General features: G+C 28.1%; 1 protein-coding gene across 1 annotated transcript in view; it reads left to right on the forward strand.

Moving 5' to 3' along the window:
* Nucleotides 1-21,182, forward strand: part of LOC108761317 (zinc finger protein 737) — a 24,279-nt gene extending 3,097 nt beyond the window's left edge. The window contains exons 2-7 of the mRNA XM_018507774.1: nt 8,109-8,253; nt 8,316-8,352; nt 10,991-11,263; nt 14,206-14,397; nt 16,671-16,781; nt 20,764-21,182. Of these exons, the coding sequence (XP_018363276.1) occupies nt 8,109-8,253; nt 8,316-8,352; nt 10,991-11,263; nt 14,206-14,397; nt 16,671-16,781; nt 20,764-21,182 (1,177 nt within the window). The remainder of the gene's footprint in view (nt 1-8,108; nt 8,254-8,315; nt 8,353-10,990; nt 11,264-14,205; nt 14,398-16,670; nt 16,782-20,763) is intronic.
* Nucleotides 21,183-22,084: the final 902 nt, after the last annotated feature.

Consider the following 22,084-nt stretch of genomic DNA (forward strand, 5'->3'; position numbering starts at 1 on the left):
ATACATATATACAGGGTGTCCCAAAATTTGCACATCAAAATACCGCTGTAAAGTTTTCAAAAAATTAAGGAAAAATGTTTCATATATAATTATACATAACTATATAAAAAATTAACATATTTTATATATAGTTATATGTATGATTATATTATATGATTTAGATTTATTTCAAACAGTAGTTTTTTAGTTATAAGAGCTTAAATAGCTAATTACAGATTACGTTTAGACAGTCATCCGTCTACGAATCGAGTGTGAGGTAATATTAGTAAACGCGCACTTAATCTATTCAAACGTAATCCGTAATTGACCATATTAAAACCCTTATTATTTCACAAGCTCTATTACTTAAAATGAAAATTTACAAATAATTTTTTACTTAATTTTTTGAAAACTTGTTTACTGTAACATTTTGATTCACGAATTTTGGGATAATGTATACAGAATGTTTCCAGATACTTTCGACAGTTAAAAAAAACTGAAAGATAAATATTCGTCTATTTTATACAACACGCAATAAAAAAATTTTTTTATTTCTGTTCATAAAAAAATTTTTTTTAATATTTTTTTATCGCATGCTGTAGCTTGTATAAAACAGACGAATATTCATTTTATATATTTTTCGAACTGTCGGAAGTATCTGAAAAATCGTGCGGACCGTTACGCTGAACATATGTATATATTTCGATGTAGTTTAAAGACAGCAAGAAGAGGATAAAATGATTAATTTTTCTAAAGTAATAACAGATAAGAGCCGATATGGAAATAATAAATCATCTTTTGTACGTTAATTTCAACAAAAAATAATATGTCCACAAAAATGGATAATATAATAAGAATTATGTTTTAGATGCACTCATATGTAATTTTTTAGTGTTAGTTTATCTCATTAATTAGATAGATTTCAACGATTTATTTCTATGAGTATCACTGCAAAAACATGGATATTGATGTGTTCCCTCCCAATATTCTCAGTGCCCTCCCAATATTTTTCGCAAGTTGGCGCTTATGTTGTCTTATATAAACTTTATATTTTTTTAAATTAGTTACAAAGGACTCTTACAAAATCAAAGAATAGCATAAAACCAAGGCTAATAAGAGTCAAAAATTTGACTCTTATTAACCTTGGTTTTATGCTGTTCTTTATATTTTTTAGTTGACCAGTAATTTACTCATTGCGATGATATTATCTATTACTAATTTTTTCTTATTAGGTACGAGTATATTATTTTTGTATGGTCAACTGTATGATTGAAATCGCAATTCATTCTTGTGATTTGTATTGATGTTATTTGTAATAATATAATCTAATAAAATTTTGTTTCTTCATTTTTGAAACGAATTTTTTTCGATATTTTTTATATGTACGATAGTTTATAGTATGATTCTTCTCTATAAAATATTCTCTTTTTTTACACGAGTAATTTTTCTATTATACATATACGATATAATATTCGATACACATCGGTTTAATATCAAAGTATTAGATACATACATATATTACATATATACGACAAGAAAGAATCCTAAACAATTCTAACAATTTATCCGAGAGCAGAATGTAAAAACACAGCGATTATTTATTACAATGATATAATGTAAGAGTTAGCGCTCTTCCAACACCAAGACGCATTAAATCGCGTGCTTTCGATGTTTTGGTCGAGAAAAACGAGTCGAGGGAACAATTTAATGATCATCGGTCTTTCTTTTCAGCATCTTCCCAGAAAACCTGGTCTTGCTATCGATGTGGCAAACGATACATGTGGCGGGACTCATTGAAGAAACATCTGCGGGTCGAATGCGGGAAAGATCCCACCTTCGAGTGCCCAATCTGCGGAAGGAAATTCAAGCACAAGCATCGGTGGCAGTCGCATGCCAGACTAATTCATTATATTAATATATGACCAAGTTAAGAAGTGATCGATGAATTCTGAAGCGATCGATACGCGCCAACAAAGGATGATGTTCCTGATTTTTTCTTGTGCCACGTTAACGATCGCGCCCTATGATTTATTACATTCTTTAAAACAGTTGCAAAGACAAAGATCATTCAATATTTTCTGTCTATTTGTGATTTTTTTCATAACTTTCTGTGAAACGTTATAGTACAAAATGTTTTTTATTTAAAAAAAAAAATATATATATATACGGTTAAAACATATACGATTAGTCTTCCACACAAACATAATACTTTAATAGCTTATTATGGAGATTAATTAGAGATAAAAACAGGGTTGGTAAAAATTAATGTTTTTTTTTTAAATAAAACATATTGTGTTTCTTCTTGAATATGTTTTTAATGCTTCAAATATGGTTTAAACAGTACTATAAAAAACATATTTAAAACATATTAAAAACATCAACTAAGCATGTTTTAAACTGTTTAAAACACGTTTAAAACATGTTTTTTACCAACCCTGGATAAAAATCCTAAAATGCAAATATCAAAGATCATCATAGACTTCGACATATAAATTATCAAAGTTGATCGATGATTTCGCGTAGAAATTCGCGTGTTCAAGTTTATGTTTATATAATTTATTATTAATTATTTTTACTGCTCTCTGAGTAATTGATATTGAGATTGGCTACTAATGAAATTTAGACCATTATACGAAAATTATTTAATTTTAAGTATTACAAAAAAACAATCAATTATCGGTCTGTAACTCTCTGCTTCCTATCGCTGTGATTTTTTATCTTTAGATAAATTAGACGGAATTAATATTTCTTAAAGAGTACGTATGTTTATCTGCAATTATAAGGATTATCAAGTACGCGGTTAAATGTTAGTTGATAAGGAACGATTGTGTTCCGAATGATAGTAATATTATGACACGCGAAGCGATACGTATTGTTGTCTTATTGCTCAAGTGTTATGCAATCCGAATGATAATTAATAGTGCGGCTCGGTATACGGCAATGCAGCGCGCGGTGATCTTTGTGTATATTCGCGACGGTTTAATAATTTTTATGTAATAACACGCTTATTTTATATTGTATTTTTAACATATTTTTAACATATTTTCACAACATTTTTAACACATCATAAAATATATTCTCACAAATATTCTTGCGTTTTAAACTAATTTTGATGAACTTGTTATCGAACGTTAAATTTGACCGTTCTGAACGTTAAATTTGAACGTTCTTCGTTCTAAAGAACAAAATTCGCTGTTATAGTAATAAAAAAATTATTATTCTTCAAATTTAGATTTAATATATTTGATTTAATACATCTTTTTAAGTGGTGCAATTAATCATTCAAATTTATTACAGAAAAAACTTTGAATCGTTAAAAAAAAGAGTTAAATTACATATTTGCGTGCAATAGTAAAATTTGTTATAGTTATATTAACATCAGATAATTGTTAAAGTATGTATTACATGTAAGAAAACGAAAAATAAGATCAGTTGTAAAATATGATGTTATCGTACATTATTTATGAAAAATAATAGCAGATAATGAATATACATGTAAATGTAATCATAAACCTCAACACACAAACTTTACGCGATATCAGTTTCAATTAATTTTAATTATAAATAAAAAATATAAACTCAATATTTTTAAATTAAAATTTTTTAATCTAGTTAATTTCCAAAATTATTAAAGTACTTTTCGGTGGTAGAATATTCTATATATGCTCTATTTATATGATAGAATATGTGCAGATTTGTTGTATTTACAAATAAGATATAGCACTTTTTTGTTTTTTTTATACAACCATTTCTCTCTGTATTAATTTCTTTGTTATTAATCTTCCTTTCATTTATTTAGATTAAATATAAGGTGATTTTTTAGGAAAGTGCTGAAAAATTGGGGTACCTCACCAGGGTTCACCCAAAATCACAAATATCTGTATAATTTGAATAAAATGTTAAAATTACGTGTATATATATCCTAATGAAATAAGATGAAACGTACGATAATAAATCAAGAGCTGCTATCTTCATCAAACAAAACAAGGTGAAATTATATTTATTTTTCGAGATTAAATTTGCAAGTTCATGCATGTAAATATCTTTCCAGAATGGCCTATTATTTTTACTTTTTTGTGATCGTTACGATCGTAATTTTTTAAACTATTATAATCTCGTTTTTCGGAGAAACCTATGGTAATATTTTTGTGCAGTTAGTCTCCGATCCATACCTGTCACTAGATTATACGTTAAAAGTTATATTTTCAACATTTTTTCTCTATCGTTTCATCATTAACCTATCTTAAAATTTTGTACACATTAAGTTCGGTACTTCAACCTTATTATATACAGAAATTAAACATTTCGATGGTAACTCAATTTACTAAAAAAATCACCTTAAATACAAAAGCCAGTGTAAAAACACTACTTAAATGAAATCGCAATTGTCAAAAATATAACAAATATTATAAATATTAATATTACAAATAATATTTATGTTTGCTTTCTGAGACAGTTTATATAATTGAGATTATAAAGAACAGAAATGCGCTTGAACGGCGTAAAATTATGTAAATAAAATATTTCAAAATATTTCGGTGCAAAGATTTTTTTTTCCTTTATATATCCTATTACTAATTTTTATTCAAAATAATATATCCGTTTAATAATTATTTACGTGAATATGTGTGTATAATATTATAATTTATTTGCAAAAAAACTGTGTTCTCTTTCTGCCCATTTTGAACAATTTAATAATTCACGTCAAAATTCGGAATACAATTCTATTTATAACTTTATTTGCCGTATACTATAAAAAAACATTCGAAGAACACATATGTATGATATATATTAAAATACACATATGTACAAAAATACACGTAAATTATTATATGAATTATGTTTATAATGCGTGTATAAAAATATACGGCATATCACAAATTACAAATAGAATTGTACTGTGAAATTTAACATCACTTATACATTGTCTAAAATGAGCTTTAATTATAATATTTATCCTATTTACATCCTTCATTCACGGATTCAAAATCGATGGCACATTCATCGATAATTGATAATTGTACAAAACTCTATTTTTCTATATTGATCGCATATTATATTTTAATTATGAATTTCACTCTAATTCATTACCTATGACTCGTTACAGTGGCCTTCTGTCTTTCTCTTTTCCCGTTCGCCGCTCAGTCAAATTTCTCGGACTAAGCGCACGGTGTAAACCAGGCCATTGTCGATACAAATCAAATCTGATAACTAATTAGGCTTAGTTACTTCAGCAATATTGCTGTCACCTCGCGATTTGCTTGCACTTTTGCTCGTATCGTTACCACTTCTATATGTACTACTAACTGTAAACCTAATTTGTAAATTCATGCAATGCAAGTTATTATTATGATTATTATTATATTTTGTATTTGTTATTTGACATTTTACTAACTGGAAATCGCTGTCACTTTCAGGGGACGAGAATAACAGAAAATTAAACTTCGTGATATGCCCCGATTGCGGAAGAATTTGTAAAGATGACACTCATCTACTACGCAGAGAATGTAAAAAGGAACGCAATTTTGTCTGTTCAACATGTGATAAAGCTTTCAGACGGAAGTATCACTTGCAAAGACACTATCTAGTACACGAATTCAACAAACTGAACTAATAACTAATTTTTATTTTGACTTTCGAACTTTATTATAAACAGATTACTGTATTTTTGTTTCATTATGTAAAGAAATAAATATTTACTGTATACTTTGTATCTAACGAAACAAAATAAACTTCAATTAAAAAATTTGTTTGATAAATACTTATATTCTTCTTCACAAGTATGCAATAAAAATATGTATCATTCATAAATTATTAGATCAATTCTAAGCAGAATCGTAAGACTCGTAATGCGTCCTTGTAAAAACTTGTAAGAACTTATGATTAGTATTCTAATTTTATATGTATCGTAAGATGTACACTGAGAGAAATGATTTTGTTATAGGAACAAATAAAGGGAAAACAAATGTGATATTTGTTAAAAAAGCGATCAATTAGTTACTATTTGTTACAATTAGTTACTATTGCAAATTAATTATTTCTTATTCGTCAATGTAACAAATAATCAACAATATCGCTTGCAAATAAGAGGCTCATATACATATATAGAAGTCGTAGACGATCGCAGGGTCTCAAATCGTAAGAAATTGTCCGATTCTAGTCAAATATTCTCCCTATATTTGACTGTGATTGATCAGTTTCCACAACTTAAGACTCCACGATCATATCTATGATTTCTGTGTAAATGAGCCTAAAGTCTATTTAAAAGATAGGTTAAATTCTATATAGTTTGTTTCTGTAGTAAACTGGTTAATATAGCAGACTAGCAATCATAACAAACCAAATTTGTTGTCACATATTTATCGGTCCCTTGTTAAAGGTACTGATGGCTTGTTAAATTAATAAAATCCTTTCTCTCAGTGTACGATTATTCGTAAATCTACAATTTCTTGTAAATTTTATGGTTGGTAAAAAGTTATTTGTAAAAATATTATATAAAGGTATAAGCATTTAAAAATTCTTATAAGTTTTACAAGAATATTATGAGCCTTACGATTCTGCTTAAAATTTAGGCATATTTCTGATATTGCAATATACATATACGTTTCGTTTAAATGTATGATAAAAGAAAAATTCATAACATAAAAAATATTAGTTTTAATCACAAAATGTTGGTACTAGTATAAAGAGCTCTGAAATGTTTTTTAATGTTCTAAACCTGATTTTGGACGCTTGCGCAGAAACTATTTATCTCTCCCGCATTGGGTCATCCAGTAGCGCAACCGCTCACTAAGCAACTCAGTACCATCTAATTATCTTTAGATCCAATCAATCACATTAAATTACTATTTAGCTGCTTGTGAGTGATTACACTATTGAATGCATCTATTGTTTCAGTTGACACTTAAATGCCGTAGCAAATACCTATTTTATGTACTGTCGTCTGAGGAATTGAAAACATGTAATCACAAATTTCAATTCCGCAAGCGAATTATATACCTTCTGCTATGTCCACATGGCTTTATTGGCAATGTATGAGAGACAAATAACTTCTGCGTATACACTGTGCACCTAAAATTATTGAGTTTATAACTCCATAAAAAAATTTCAGAGCTGCTTTTTACACTGATCCACATTTTGTAATTAGAACTAGTAATTTTTATGTTATAAATTTTTTTTTATTATACATCTAAGCGGAATACTCCGTATTATATATATATATATAAACAATTTAATTAATAATTTATGTATATATATTCAAAGATACAGCATTTTATCAAAGTCATTTAAAATATAGAGCATTTTATATGTACCAATTTAAAAAAGACACCCGGCATTTTATCTGTATAAAATCAGGCAAGTTATATTTTACTAATGTATTTATATGTGAATATCGATTGATATTACTATGTATTTAAATATAATTAAAATTAATCACATCTGTTTCTTTAATTATATTTCGGAAGGATCTCGTTTACCAACAAAGCGATTGCCTACAGCACCGTTTGTCTACAGCTTGATTGCCTACATGCACTTTTGAGCACAAATAAAAATGTCAAAAACGGAGTCATATTTGTCTACATGTATTATTGCTTACAGATCGATTGCCTACAAGCATTATTCCTTGCTTTATATATAAAAACAAATTCTATTTTAAAACACAAATTCTTTTCTTTAAAAATACAAATTCTCTGTTTTAAAACATAAATTCTTTGCTTTAAAAATATATATTTTATTTGTGCGCAAGAGAGCATAGCTTATTGTAAACAATAATCTATGTAGGCAAATGTGACTTCGTTTCTGAAATTTTTATTTGTGCGCAAAAGTACTTGTAGGCAATCGAATTGTAGGCAATAATTTTTACGCGCAAACGAACTGTCGGCAAATGTAATGTATAAGGCAAACAATACTATAGACAATCAATTTGTAGGCAAAAGAAGACATCTCCTATATTTCAAGCAAATAAATTTACATCTTAATAAAACTTCTGCAATTAAAAAGTTTAAGCTCTTTTTTACTTGTCTGATCTCGGTGTGACAGCCTGTCATAAAATAATCACAATGTTTCTTATTTTAAATTGCTACCAATAATTTAATCTAGCTCCTACGTTTTTCTGTTTTACTTTTCAGTCCCGAAACTGATCGTGAAGAACATACAGAAGCTGAAATACGCAAAGAAGCCAGTAATCTACAAATGCACAAGATGCACCAAGAGTTATCAATTGGAAACATCCTTGCGAAGACATCAGAGATTGGAGTGTGGTGTCCATCCCAAGTACAAATGCATAATATGTGGCAAACAATTTACACATAAATTTGTATTAACTCATCATTTAGCGTCCTGCAAGAAAAAAACAGCTTGGAATGGGATATGGTAAAATTGTAATTAGTGATGACCTCATCGATTTCAATGAATCCTTGATATAGGATAAGGTTGCCAAAATCGTACCATTTTTCACATAGAGGTTTACAACTCAGAAATTATAAAGAATATTCGTTTTTTACAGCATAATAAACTGTACTCTTTTTCCTTTCTTATGTAATTTGTTCATAACTTATTTGCATTATTATAATGTTTTAAATTAGAATTTTTTCAGTATGGTGCGATTTTGGTAACGAGGAAATCCATTGCTCAAATTGAACCACATACTGATATTTTTTATTTAAAACATTATAATAATACAAAAAATTTTCATTACGTAAGAAAAAGAAAAAATTGTATTTCTTATGTTGTTAAAAATTTAAGAATATATTTTTAATAAATTCTGAAACACGTGATAATTTCAGGAAGTAATTTAAAGAGTTTCTATGTGAAAAAAAGCAAAATAAACACTTCGTAGGTTTACAACATACATTTTTAAATAATAATAAATGGAATAAAAATGTACGAAATGTAAAAATATTAGGTAACAATTGTGGTGTGCGATTGTGGTACGATTTAGGAGACTATACATTATGATGCGAGTTAGGAAACTAGAGCATTTTATAAACTTTTATTTATTTGACCCATAAATAAAAATGTAAACTTTAACTCTATTAATTTAATTTCAATAATATTCTAATTACGATATACAAACGATCTTAGACTATTTAACTTATATTTTCTGTAATTCGATCTGCTATGAAATACGTTGAAAAATAGCAATACTATCACGATTTTTTTAATTACGTAAGTAACAACACTTCTATTGTGCTTTATGTCACGAGTGTAATGCAGCAGCGTTGCAATACCATGTAGTTCTTATAAATAAATTATAAGAAAGTATGTAAATACAATAATTGAATTTTTAAACGTGGTTGTGCGATTTCAGCAATTATCCTATGTTGTCAAAGATTGTATAATCTAACGAAATTCAAATTAATCTTATGTCATTAAATTATGACAGTTGAAAGAATTTATTTTAAAACTAGTGTTTTTCATAAGTCGGATTTTTCGAAATTGTATTACTAACGATAAGATTGCAAAGGAGTTTGCTCTCGCTGTGCAACGTCAAACTGGTGCAATAAAATATGAAGTGTATGTGTTGCGTATATACTGATAAATACATAATTATATATTTTTGAAAAAATTTTAAACTTGTAATTTGTTTAAAAACTTTTCATTTGTATCATTAAATAATATCATTTTTCATTATTGTATGGAAAGCAACTATGAGCCTATATGTGTGGTTATGTACTAGGATATAATGTATCTGATTCAAACATTATTTTATCTAAGACTATAGATTTTCAGAATAAGTACACAATAAGTCTTGTTTATTGCGTATGATAAATCGGTATTGTATACTTCTTTAGATAATTTCGAATTTTTATTTATTTTTCATACATTTATATCAAATAAAGTCTACTAGATTTATTTAATTATATAAGATATAAAAAATTATCATTAGGATTCTTTGTTTAAATTAGTGTATACAATTGTTCTTAAATGTTTAGGATTTCAAGAAAGAAAAAGCGTTTCTAATTCCACTATACATAACATCTTTATATAAACGCATAAATAATAAATATACAATGTTTTTAAATAGTGCAATAAACTGTCCCAGGAACAAATATACTGACATTTTCATTTCTTATTGTATAAAAATAAAAACAGAATTTACAATACCAAGCTAAATATACATTTGTATCAATAAGTTAACTAAAGTTTTATCGTTGTAATAAAATTTTATATGTTAATTCATTTATATAATTATTTCTATCCTTGACATCTACTTTTAAATATATCTAAAAATTTTAGTAACAAATGACGATTTCTACTTTGCATAAAAATCCGCAACAGCATGCGTTACTCTTTTTTTTATCTCTTTATCTCGTTTTATTTTCTGCTCTTTTTTCATAATTGATCTCTTCTGCATCATCGCACTTTTCTTAATCTTGTATCTTTACAGCTTATATAAATTAAATTTTAGCAATACTCTGATCAAAACTTTTTTGATTTTCCGGTCGAAAGTGAAAGTTTTAACTGCACGAATTTAATCACTGCATCACTGCAATGCTTACCAGACACTGGCAATGGATAAAATGATAAAAGGTTCTTGACACATTAATTACTCATTAAACGCTCATAATTAATTAAATAATAGTATGTAATTTTTAATTCCAGATATTTTATAAATTTTATTCCATTTTTCCTATTTTGAAAAATATTTATTCTAATTTTTTTATCTTTTACTAATTTTGTCTTTTTAATGACAAAAAATTACCTTAATTATGTGTTTTCTCCACAAATTGTGTTCTCTCGGATAATGCAATTTTTTAAATCATTTTTAATTAAGCTGCAGAAAGAAGTTGATGATCGACATTATATATAATCCTTGTATCTTTAATTTACTTCACCAGAAATCCATTAAAGATGAAAGAAACTGTAATTAGATCAGTCTATCCACATTTTTAGCTATAAAGTCATTTCGTTTGATTTCTATTTCCGGTTCGGGGGAGCATTGCGATTACAACATAGCGTCGAACAAATCGCAAATAAATTGTCTAACCACATTATCTTTTCGTTGCAGGTCTGTTGGCACAGATGCTGATGTCGCAGGATAATAACGAGTGGACTCAACGTCGAGCGAGTGGATCATCGTACAAGATGTCCAGAGGTATCCGAAAGAAGAGCATAGGCGATGCCAAATACGAATGCGGCAGATGCGGGAAAACATACAAGGCCACGACATCCTTGAGTCGACACAAACGACTTGAGTGCGGTGTTGTGCCTTGCGAGGTATGTCCTATCTGTGGCCGCAGATTCAAGCACAGGTTCGTCCTAAACGCTCACATCGTTGGTTGTGAGAGAAGAATGAATCAAACGATACAGAAGAAGGATTTCGATTAGAGGCCACGATTAATCAGCGATAAGGACGAACGAAAGCGATTATTATAAGTGAAGATTCATGATCAACTTGTATAGAGCAACTAATGGAACCGATTGAAATGTTTTTAATTGACGCGATATTTAAAATATTTGAAATATTTGAAATTAACGATGCAAGCAATTTCGCATAAAATAGAATACTTATTTGTGTACTAATGACATAAGATGAACATATATCCCAAGATAACTGGCTGACAAATATTATTTCAACTTATGAGAATAGAATAATAATTTTAAGGAAATAGAATAATAATTTTAAAAGATGTAACTTTAGATTCCAAAAGTCAAATCGAAATTGCTATGGACATACAAAAAGAGATGCTTTTTAAATTTTCATAAACGCTTCAGTATATTTACTTCTACGTACGAAAATATTTTTTTCTTTATTCCAATAAAAAGTCTTTATTATTTTTCTATTAATGACTATTATAATTAAGAATGAATATATGGATTTACACGAGTGAATTCATGAGATGAATGAATAATCCTTTTGCGAGACACTTTGTTATGTCTACGTAGGCATTTCGATGTATATTTATGACGAAGTCATAATGTATTTATCGTAGCCATAATGTATTTAATCTTTTATTACTTGTGCAGTTTAGTCATAAAAATAGTCATATATATGATATGTATAATATAGTCAACTGTTAATCCAAGCCAAACGAATATTGTTATTTTGACACAGACGATATTATCGTCTATGCTTTTTACTCCGCGAATGAATGAATACTGCAAATATATACTTCCTATTTTTTATTATACAACAAAATTCTATAATTACCTAGTGCATTAACGCGTAACCTGTATGTATCATATATATTGAGAATATAAAATTGTTAAAATATATACTCATTCATGTTTTAATTTATCATGATCGTTTTTCATGATTCACGAGTATAACATTTTTATATGTTTAACGTATAAATTTTAATCGAAAAGCTATTAATAAAATAATAATAATGCATCTTTTCAATTGCACAATTATCGTGCATCTGTTTTGCATTGAGTTCACATTTAATCTAATTTGTGTTCGTAAGTTTTATTTTGGTAATAAACACAGCTATCTATAATTTAGAAGTTTTATTTTATATGTTTTTTGTATTATAATCTATAAATATAAGATAAAATAATCATTTGTTTGTTTTAATTAATTGAACGATAATAAATAATTTTTAAAATATGAAATTTATTTAATCTTTATTTCTGAAGTAGGATTAATTATTTAAGGATTATATATTTATCTTATCATTTTACCAACATATAATATTTTTGTTGAAAATATATAGATAATATATTGTTATCATTTAAAATAGGAAATTATCGTTTCATGCAAATATTTTTTACACAATTTTTAATATTGAATATTTTGAATATAATTTTTTAATTCTAATTTATGTATTGATTAATTCTAATTTATTGTAGCAATATATTTAATAACATATTTAAAGATTTGACTAATTTAGATATTTTTTAATTCCATATACATCGGTTTAATAGTTTTTGTGTATATAATTATTTCTTTGCTATGTTTTAATACTCCATTAAATTTATTTATAGCTTTATATACTCATTTATTGTATAACTTAATAAAAAAAATTTTTTATTCAAATTTTGAACCTACATCCTGTCTTTTTTTTCCTTTTAAAAGCACTATGTTTACAACAACCTCATGAAACGATTTGTCGATTTACAGCTTTTCCACTCGCATCAATTTTATGTCGGCAAAACTCAAGGTATGAAGCATGTTTCGTTACGACTACAAAAATTCGGATGACTCTTTAAAAACGAGAAACTGTACGACTCTGTAATATTTCCGACGAATGCTGTAGATTTGAAACATTTAAAATTATTACGTGTATTTTTTATGTTAGAATACATTGATAAGCAATTTATCAGGGCTGGTAAAATTCATGTTTTAAACATATTTTAAACTGTTTAAAACGTGCTTAATCGATGTTTTTAACATGTTTTATACATGTTTTTTTATAATACTGTTTAAAGCATGTATGTACATTGAAAAAAAAATTTAATTTCAAAGAAATATTTCTTTGTTCGTATTTAAAAAAATTATTTCTTTGGCTCAATAAAAATTTGTTTGAAAATAAGATATTGTACAATATCTTATTTTCTAAATAATTTTTCTTAATAGCAAGCAAAGAAATATTTCTTTGAAATTAAGATTGTTTTTTAGTGTAACATTAAAAACATGTTTGAGAGAGAGAGAGAGAGAGGGGGGGGGAGAGAGAAAAACGTTTTATTAAAAAAAAAAAACATACATTATCTCTTATCGACCCTATAATTTATTATATTTTCTTTTTACTATCGACTCTATCGCAAATGAAAAAACAAAACGAAATATTATATTTTTCCTAAAGTTTACGATCTTAATAAAACAAACTGTCATATCAATTGTATGTATTATTTCCAACTATCACTACTGTGTGATTATGTAAATGTATAGCCTAGACTTTTATGATGCAATGTACAACGATGTCTTCTTCTCTTTTTCATTTGATTTAATATATCTCAATTAACAAAAGAACGTAACCCATGTGAGTCTCCCTAAAAATGACAATTATTAGTAAAACTTGAATACAAAATTCAAGAGTTGTAAGGGTGACATGATTTAAAAAATGATTTCTCTAATAAAAAAAAGAGAAAAAATAAATCATTACATGATTAAATCTATACTGCAAAAATTGATATATTCATTGCAGCGTGGATTGAGTATCGATCGATTCGTCTCTATTGAACCTCTTATCAATTAAACTCAATATTTTTACTCTGATCTCTATTAAATTGTTATTAAGTCACCAATTTCACGAAAATAATAAAATCTTTTTCGTATTCCAGACGGTGTCCTGATGAACAAATTTGAACCGAATGCTAACCACCTGAATATGTTCCGACATTTCGTAAATTGTGGCCAAATAGAGCCGGTACCGAAGCAATATTTTTGCGGTGAATGCGGCAAAGTATATAAATGGATGGACAATCTGCGCCGACATCAAAGACTGGAGTGCGGCAAGCTACCTAAGTGGCATTGTGAAATTTGCCTGAAAATGTTCTATCGTCGATATGAATTAACCAAGCACATGAAATTGAAACATCACAAAACGTAAACAATTCACCTACAATATATAGAAGATATTCTTTCGTTAAATAAAATACATGTTAGGTTCTTCACACATTGCCCGTGATTATTTAGAATTATAATTATAATTGTGATTATTGTAATTGTAATTGTAATTATATTTACATTATAATTTTCATATTATACATACATTATATAATTTATATATAATTATATATTATTTACGAGATCTGTCTAATCTCTGTATATCTTTGTCTCTGAGCATCCACTCATTCATTCACTCACTCACTCACTCACTCACTAACTCACTCCCTCCCCCCCCTCTCTCTCTCTCTCTCTTTCACTCCCTCCTTCTCTCTCTTTTCGGTATTTAAGGAGGACCTCGAGGAATACCTCCTATTAATAAAAGAACCACGCGAAGTGATAACTGATAAATCAGTGATCATTATCACTGATAATGATTTTGATTTTAATGAAACTTTATATACATATAGGTTACATAAAAAGATGAATTTAAAAAATATCCGTTGCGGCGAAAAAACGGTTTAAAAATATGAAATCACCCCTTATGTAGTAAAGCGGTTTTCAAAATTTTTTCCTTTATATTTCGAAAACTATTCCAAATATAAAAAAAATGTTTCACACAAAAGTTTTACAACAAAATTAGCTTTATTCATTTACATCAATAATATTTTTAATTAACTTTAATTCATTATTTTTAATTAATTAATAAACATTTTTTTTAATTAAAAAAAAATTTTTTTATTTTTCAAAAATATTGATGTGGATGAACAGAGGTAATTTTATTGTAAAAGTTTTGTATAAAACATTTTTTGATATCTCGAATAGTTTTTACGATATAGCGAGAAAAGCTAAAACCCGCGTTACTTGTATATAAAGAGTAATTTCACCCCTTAAACCGTTTTTACACCGCAATTAATATTTTCTAAATTCATCTTTTTACGTAACCTATATGTATATAAAGTTTCATGAAAATCAGAATTTAACATCGTGTGGTTCCTTTGTAAGCACGACCCAACAGCTGAGTTATTGGCTATCACAAAAAATGATTTTCAGGACTGCTTCCGGAAGTGGATAGACCACTGGAAGAAGGTCATTGCTTTGAAAAGAGATTATTTTGAAGGCGACTGTCATATTACTCCAGAGTAGCTTTTTCTCATGATATAGGCAGGGATCGGATACTTTTGGGACAGACCTCGTATACTATGTATAATTATATAATATATACTACAAAATATATTATTTATATTATAATATATATTGTATATAATATATAATTATATATTATTTATTGTTTATATTATAGTATTATAAGTTTGCAATCTTCATTTCTCTCTCTCTTTCTCTCTCTCTCTCTCTCATATTTGCCTTTTATCAGATAATTCTATATGATATTGTGTCATACAATAAATATTAATAAATTGATATGCTGATTGAACTGACTGATCGTATGAACTCAAAGTATAATCAATCCTCGCGCGACAAATATTTTTTTATTGAATAGAAACATAGACATTAGGTTTTTCTTATTTTCTTTCACCCTATTATTCTGGAATTTACTATATTTTTTGCGATTATGCTAATCGTATTATGAATTATATAATGAATTGTATAATATGAAACAACATATATCTTCTAGTCATTATCGAAATGAAGAAATTTGCGTTCTGATTACAAAATATGTTCTGATAAAGAGATACTGATGATACTGATAAAGAAGTTATTCTGTTATAATTAATTTTGCTAATTTTCTCTATTATAATCTGTTTCATATTATTACAATTATCATATTGTACTTATATATTGTAAGAAAAATATTATTATATAATATCAACTGCCGTCATAAAAATATAAAGTATTAATAAAGCGAGTATCTATTGTATAATTATCGATCTTTCGAGTCTATCAATAAAATAATATTACTGAAAAAGTAATGTTCGAACACCATGCTGCGATACTATTATTTTCCTGTTTATCTCTCACAAACATTGCACTTATGTGACTTCACATTTATTACTCATTCGAGATTCATCATGGAGTGGTTGTACTTTTCGAATTCATCGATAATCCGCACGCGACCACTCTATCTGAATGCATGCGCTTATAAGGCTCTTCTCTCATGATTTCTTTCTCGTCTTCACGAATTTTCAGCTGATCAAAACGTAAAGTTAACGAATGTTTTCTTTTTTCTTTTTTTTTATAGACAACAATGATGAACTGTCCGATTGGTTAGTTGAACCGTTCGTAAAGCAGGAGCTCAAAGAAGGAGGCTGCTTCGAGTTCGTGACTGTTCCCAATCAACTGTCCTCGGACCGTAAGAAAAAACAAGTGAGAGAGAAGGCCACCCCGCTCGTCTGCGAGGAATGCGGAAAGCATTTCTCGAGGATCGACAGTCTCAAAAGACACGAAAAGAAATACTGTAAAATGACATTTACCAAACCTTCGTTGACACTCTCTCTGGCACACTCATCTGTTGACGATGATAAAAGTTGAAAAGAAATCATTGTCTCCGCGCAATTACATAAAGTGCGTCATGCTCATGCGCCTTAGATAAATAGATAAGGATAATGCGTGAATTGTATGTTAATATGATCGATCTATCTTAGATTTATTTAAGTTTCTCTTATTTCGCAAAAATATGTCAGACTTTATTATCAAATAAATTTTCAAGTAACACTAAATATTATTTAGATTACAATTAGAGAAATTTAAAACGTTAATTTATCCTTTATAGTTTATAGAAAAATCCTGAAGAATAAAAGCATGCGCCTTATTGAGATATTTTTTTTGTATTTCTTAAAATTTGAGAAGAAGCTAATACATATAAGTTTGATTTGTAATAAAATGGAATAGATAAGGTTAACGTAAAATATTTTTCAGGCCTGTCCAACGGAAGGGCTTGCCCTTATGCGTAATAAGAACAGAAGAAGCTAATATTATAGCTGAATCATGATATAGCACACATATTCTACGTAATGATCCGTGCGCAAGAATTGACTAGAATTTACTTAGATCAATTTTAGCTTCAAAATATTGTCTTTTTATCTCTCTTGACGAAACAATGAAGGGAGGAAGATGTCTGAATAAAACTTTGGACAGGCCTGTTCTATTTGCTAATTCTTATTATTTTGAGTATCTTTGTATCGAAAAAAAACTTCTACATTAGCGCCATACTGTTTATTTTCATTTATTTCAAATTATGACGTACAACCTATTTTCGTTCACGAATTTAAAGTTGACTCATTTGTTATTGTTTCTGAAAGATGTTACAACATTAGAGGAAGGTCACCGATACTAACACACCATTTTATTTTTGAACAATATTTCTCAAATAGAGCTAAAAATAAAACTTTAGAAACATAAATACAAACTAGAAAGTACCATCTATCAGATAATAGCAGTTTTTATGATACAGTTTGCAACTTTGTAATAATTAAATTTTCACAAGGTACAAAAAATGAGCGTTTGATAAAATGGGCTCCAAAACTGAAACAATAGGCAGCAATGCCATATATTCTTTTTTTTTCGTAGGAATTATCTGTACAAAGTATAAGTAAAGTTCTACAAGATTTTTTAGAATCTTTTTACTTCGATATAACAATTTTTATTGATTTATAAGCTTTGTATCTATTGTTCTGCAAGACGCAAATATATAACGCAACAGTGATACGTTGTGATCCTGGCGAAAAATTTTTTGTGAGAAACTACGTAGATTGACAAAGTCTTAGAAATTATTAGTTTTTCATAGATATTCGTAGTGGGACGTAGAATGACGTTGTTTGAGGATTTCTTGGTTTTTCAAATAAACAACGCACTCTACGTTCCACTACGAATATTTACGAAAAACTAAGAATTTTTAAGATCTTGTCCCAAGTCTATGTAGTTTTCTATACTTTCTCGTAAATATTTTTTTTTTCATCATTTTTACTTTTTTAATCATCTAAACAAATCATGTTTTTATCAGTCTTAATAAAGTACAATATTCAATTTTCAAGAAATAAGAGAATATCTCTTTAGGAGACTTATACTAATATCGATTACTTTCCCCTAGCTCATATCCCTTTTATTTACATAATTTTCAAAATATTTTCAACTTATAAATCGAAGCATAAATTGACCGGTTTTACGTGGAGCTCAATTAATTTTTTCAATAAATTTAATGAAAATGATGAAAGAAAAGAGAGAAGCAGTTTTTAACAGGGAAAGTTATTTTGTAAAAGTAATTAGTTACAGTTACATTTTTTTTTCTCAAAAGTAATTAGTTATCATTACAAGTTATTGACTCTGAAAAATAACTCACAATCAGTTACAGTTACTGAAAACGTAACTTTCAGTTACTTTTCAGTTACTTTTTTTCTCATCAGAATTTTCAGCAGAACGAGTAACATCGATACTATTAAAGCTGCATTCAGAAACGTTAACCGAGTGCCTCCGTGTATCGTTTTATCCTTGTCATTCACCTAATATTAAACAAGGATAATACAGGAGTCAATGCGGTTTAGAACATTCGAAGAAAAAGACTGGTTTACATTTACATGTTATACAATTTTATTCAAAAAAATAAGAAAATCGTATGGCAAAGACGTTTCTCTTGAAAGTAATATAAATACGTATGAATATAAAATTATATAATAGCATACGACAATGTTTCTTATAAAATAATTCTTCATGCTATATTTGGCTAAAAGTTGCAAATAAAAAAATTCCAGCCTATAGATTTCCTAATCCAAAATGTTACTAAAAATTCTTATTAATTTTTAACAGAATTTGATATTCAATTGTATCACCGTGTAAATGTCGTTGTTTCTTTGACGTTATTGCGGAATCATTAATACTGAACATTAAACAAAAGCACTACTTAGAAGTGCCGTATTATATTTAAAGCATAATTTTTTTATTCTGTCACAATCATTTAACATATCAACATTGAAACTATTGGACTTCAAAAAATTAATGATGCAATTCTTTTTGTAAAGATTCGATTTTTTGTTTGCTGGTTAAAATGAAAAAAATCGTCTTAATCGCCGAATTCTTCATAAATTGAAGAATTTTCACTAGTATTTCCTTAGTTTTACATGTACATTTCTTTTCAAGAATAGGGGCCCAACACTAGCTTCAACACTAAAAGTGACTATAAACGCAGCCATAATCAATCACATATGAATACGGTCTATTTGATGTTACAAATGTTTTGAAGTATTCTTTTATCGACCAATTAATAAATTTCATTCTTCTGATTGGTCAATCAAATGTCTCGAAGCATTTGTAGCGTCAAGTGGACTGCACATTAAATTGACAAATAAGTTTGAAATATATAAAATAACTATAAAAGTAACTATTAAATTAGTTATAAATTACTTAAAAGGTGTAAGTTAAGTTAAAATTACAGTTACAGATGGAAAGAAAGTAACGAAGTTACAGTTACTGAAGAAAAGTAACTGTAACCTCGTTAAAAGTAACGAGTTGCTTCCCATCTTTGATTTTTAATAAGTCGCTAAGTATACATATTATGTATATATATATATATATATATATACACACACAATATATACATATGTATATTTAATAATGTCATTAAGTCTATTTTAAGAAAATTCGTTTTAAATTTTATTTTCAGAAAATAAAATAAATAAAAAATAAGTGAAAAATTGTATACAATTTTCCATTAAACTTATTTCTGTATTTTTCTTTCTTCGTATTATATATTCATATTCGTGACTTTTTTGTAGAATGTAATGTTCACAAATATAGAGTTTGTACAAAATTTAATAAGCATGTATGTATGCATTTTATAGTTCATAAATAAATTAGTTTACAACGCGTGTCTCTATATATATCTATATAATAATATGATATATATGTTTATGCACTATCATTATTTTTCCAATCAATAAATATCTGCAAATTTTGAGAAAGTAACTTTCTTGCTAAACTTTTAAACCCTACTTTTTATACAAAATTGTGTACGAAAAACATGTGTCACGAATCTCTTATTATCTTTCTCTATAACAAAAGAAACCGCCAAAAAAAATCTTTATAATTAACAATGAATTAAAGTTTTAAAGAGAATTTTTCCTCCTTTTCCTACTTCTCTCTCTCTCTCTCTCTCTCTCTCTCTCTTTCTTTAATTCCTCTATGATTGTACGACTTTCCACACTTTATAATTATCAAAACCAAGATCGGAAGGTAATTTAAATTATGCATGCTGCTGGCTTTATACTGCTCGCGCTTGCCAGTCGTTCTGTACATCTTGTCACGTATTCTCGCTTTTTAACGAATTAACGGTGTCCTTACAGACGAGAATGAGCAATGCACTGCGGAAAAGAGCAACGATGAGGAACCGGAAATCTGCGAGGTAGCTTTTCACGGTCAGCTTAAGTACCTACTCTGTGACTCGCCGATCCTTAACAGCGTGGAAGCAAATGTGGTCCAGAAAAATTCCAAGTCTTGCCAGCAATTCCGTTGCGATGGCTGTGGCAGAGCGTACACGAGAGTCGACAGCCTGAAACGTCATCAACAGAAATGCGACGAGCTTCTGGCGTCGTTTCAGGATCGGCAGGAAGCGTTAGAAAGGCTTCAGCAGCAGGAATATTATTGTAATCAATGTGGCAAATCGTACAAAAGGCTAGATACTCTGCGTCGGCATCAGCGCAATCAAGTGTGCGCTGATAAAGAGAGCAACAATTCTTCAAAAATAGATAAGCCGAGTTTATAAGAAGAAGTCAGATCGCGATATCGATCAATCTTAGAAATATATGTATACATATTCAGTGTTAGTTATAATGAGATAAAATAATATAACTTCTTTATGAACAAGACTCTAAACTGACCTATCGATAAAAATGTCAGCTAATTTATTAGTTTAAATGTGCTTTTAAAAGAGTTACACTGACATATAGTATTAATGACTAATTTTTTCGTAATCGAATTCTAACGGATTATTAATTGTGTAATATTAACATCTCGCTTCATTAAAAATATGAAACAATGAGAGAAGGAAAGAGAGAGAGAGAGAGAGAGAGAGAGAGAGAGAGCGCGCGCGCGCGCGCGCGCGTGTGTGTGTGTGTGTGTGTGTGAAAGAGAGAGAGAGAGAAAGAAAGAAAATTCTGTGTTTCTTCGTATACAGTCGATGAAAGATTAATGCCTAAATTCTAAGCAAAATCATAAGGCTCGTAACATATTCTCTTATAAGAATTTACAAGTGTTTATAACTTTATGCAATATGTTTACTGATAGCTTCTTGCTAGAGTCATAAGATTTACGAGAAATCGTTAAATATTTACAAATGATCGTACATGTTACGGTATATACGCATAAAATTAAAACATCAATCATAGGTTCTTATAAGTTATAAGTCTTACGAGAACAAATTACGAGCCTTACGATTCTGTTTAAAATTGATCCATTAGCTTCATATCCTGTATGAACTTTATTAGATATCTAATGAGACATTTATGAGGAAAGCACGTGCAACAAGATCCAAAAGATTAATGCATATAAATATAATAAATCTCTATTGTTCATGTATAATTAAAAAATTTATGAGGTATTTATATAAATTTATATATAAATATTATATAAAAGTGTTTAAATATAAAATACTTATATATTTATATT

This window comes from Trachymyrmex cornetzi, unplaced genomic scaffold (assembly GCF_001594075.2).
Source record: "Trachymyrmex cornetzi isolate Tcor2-1 unplaced genomic scaffold, Tcor1.1 scaffold248, whole genome shotgun sequence".
NCBI lineage: Eukaryota > Metazoa > Arthropoda > Insecta > Hymenoptera > Formicidae > Trachymyrmex > Trachymyrmex cornetzi.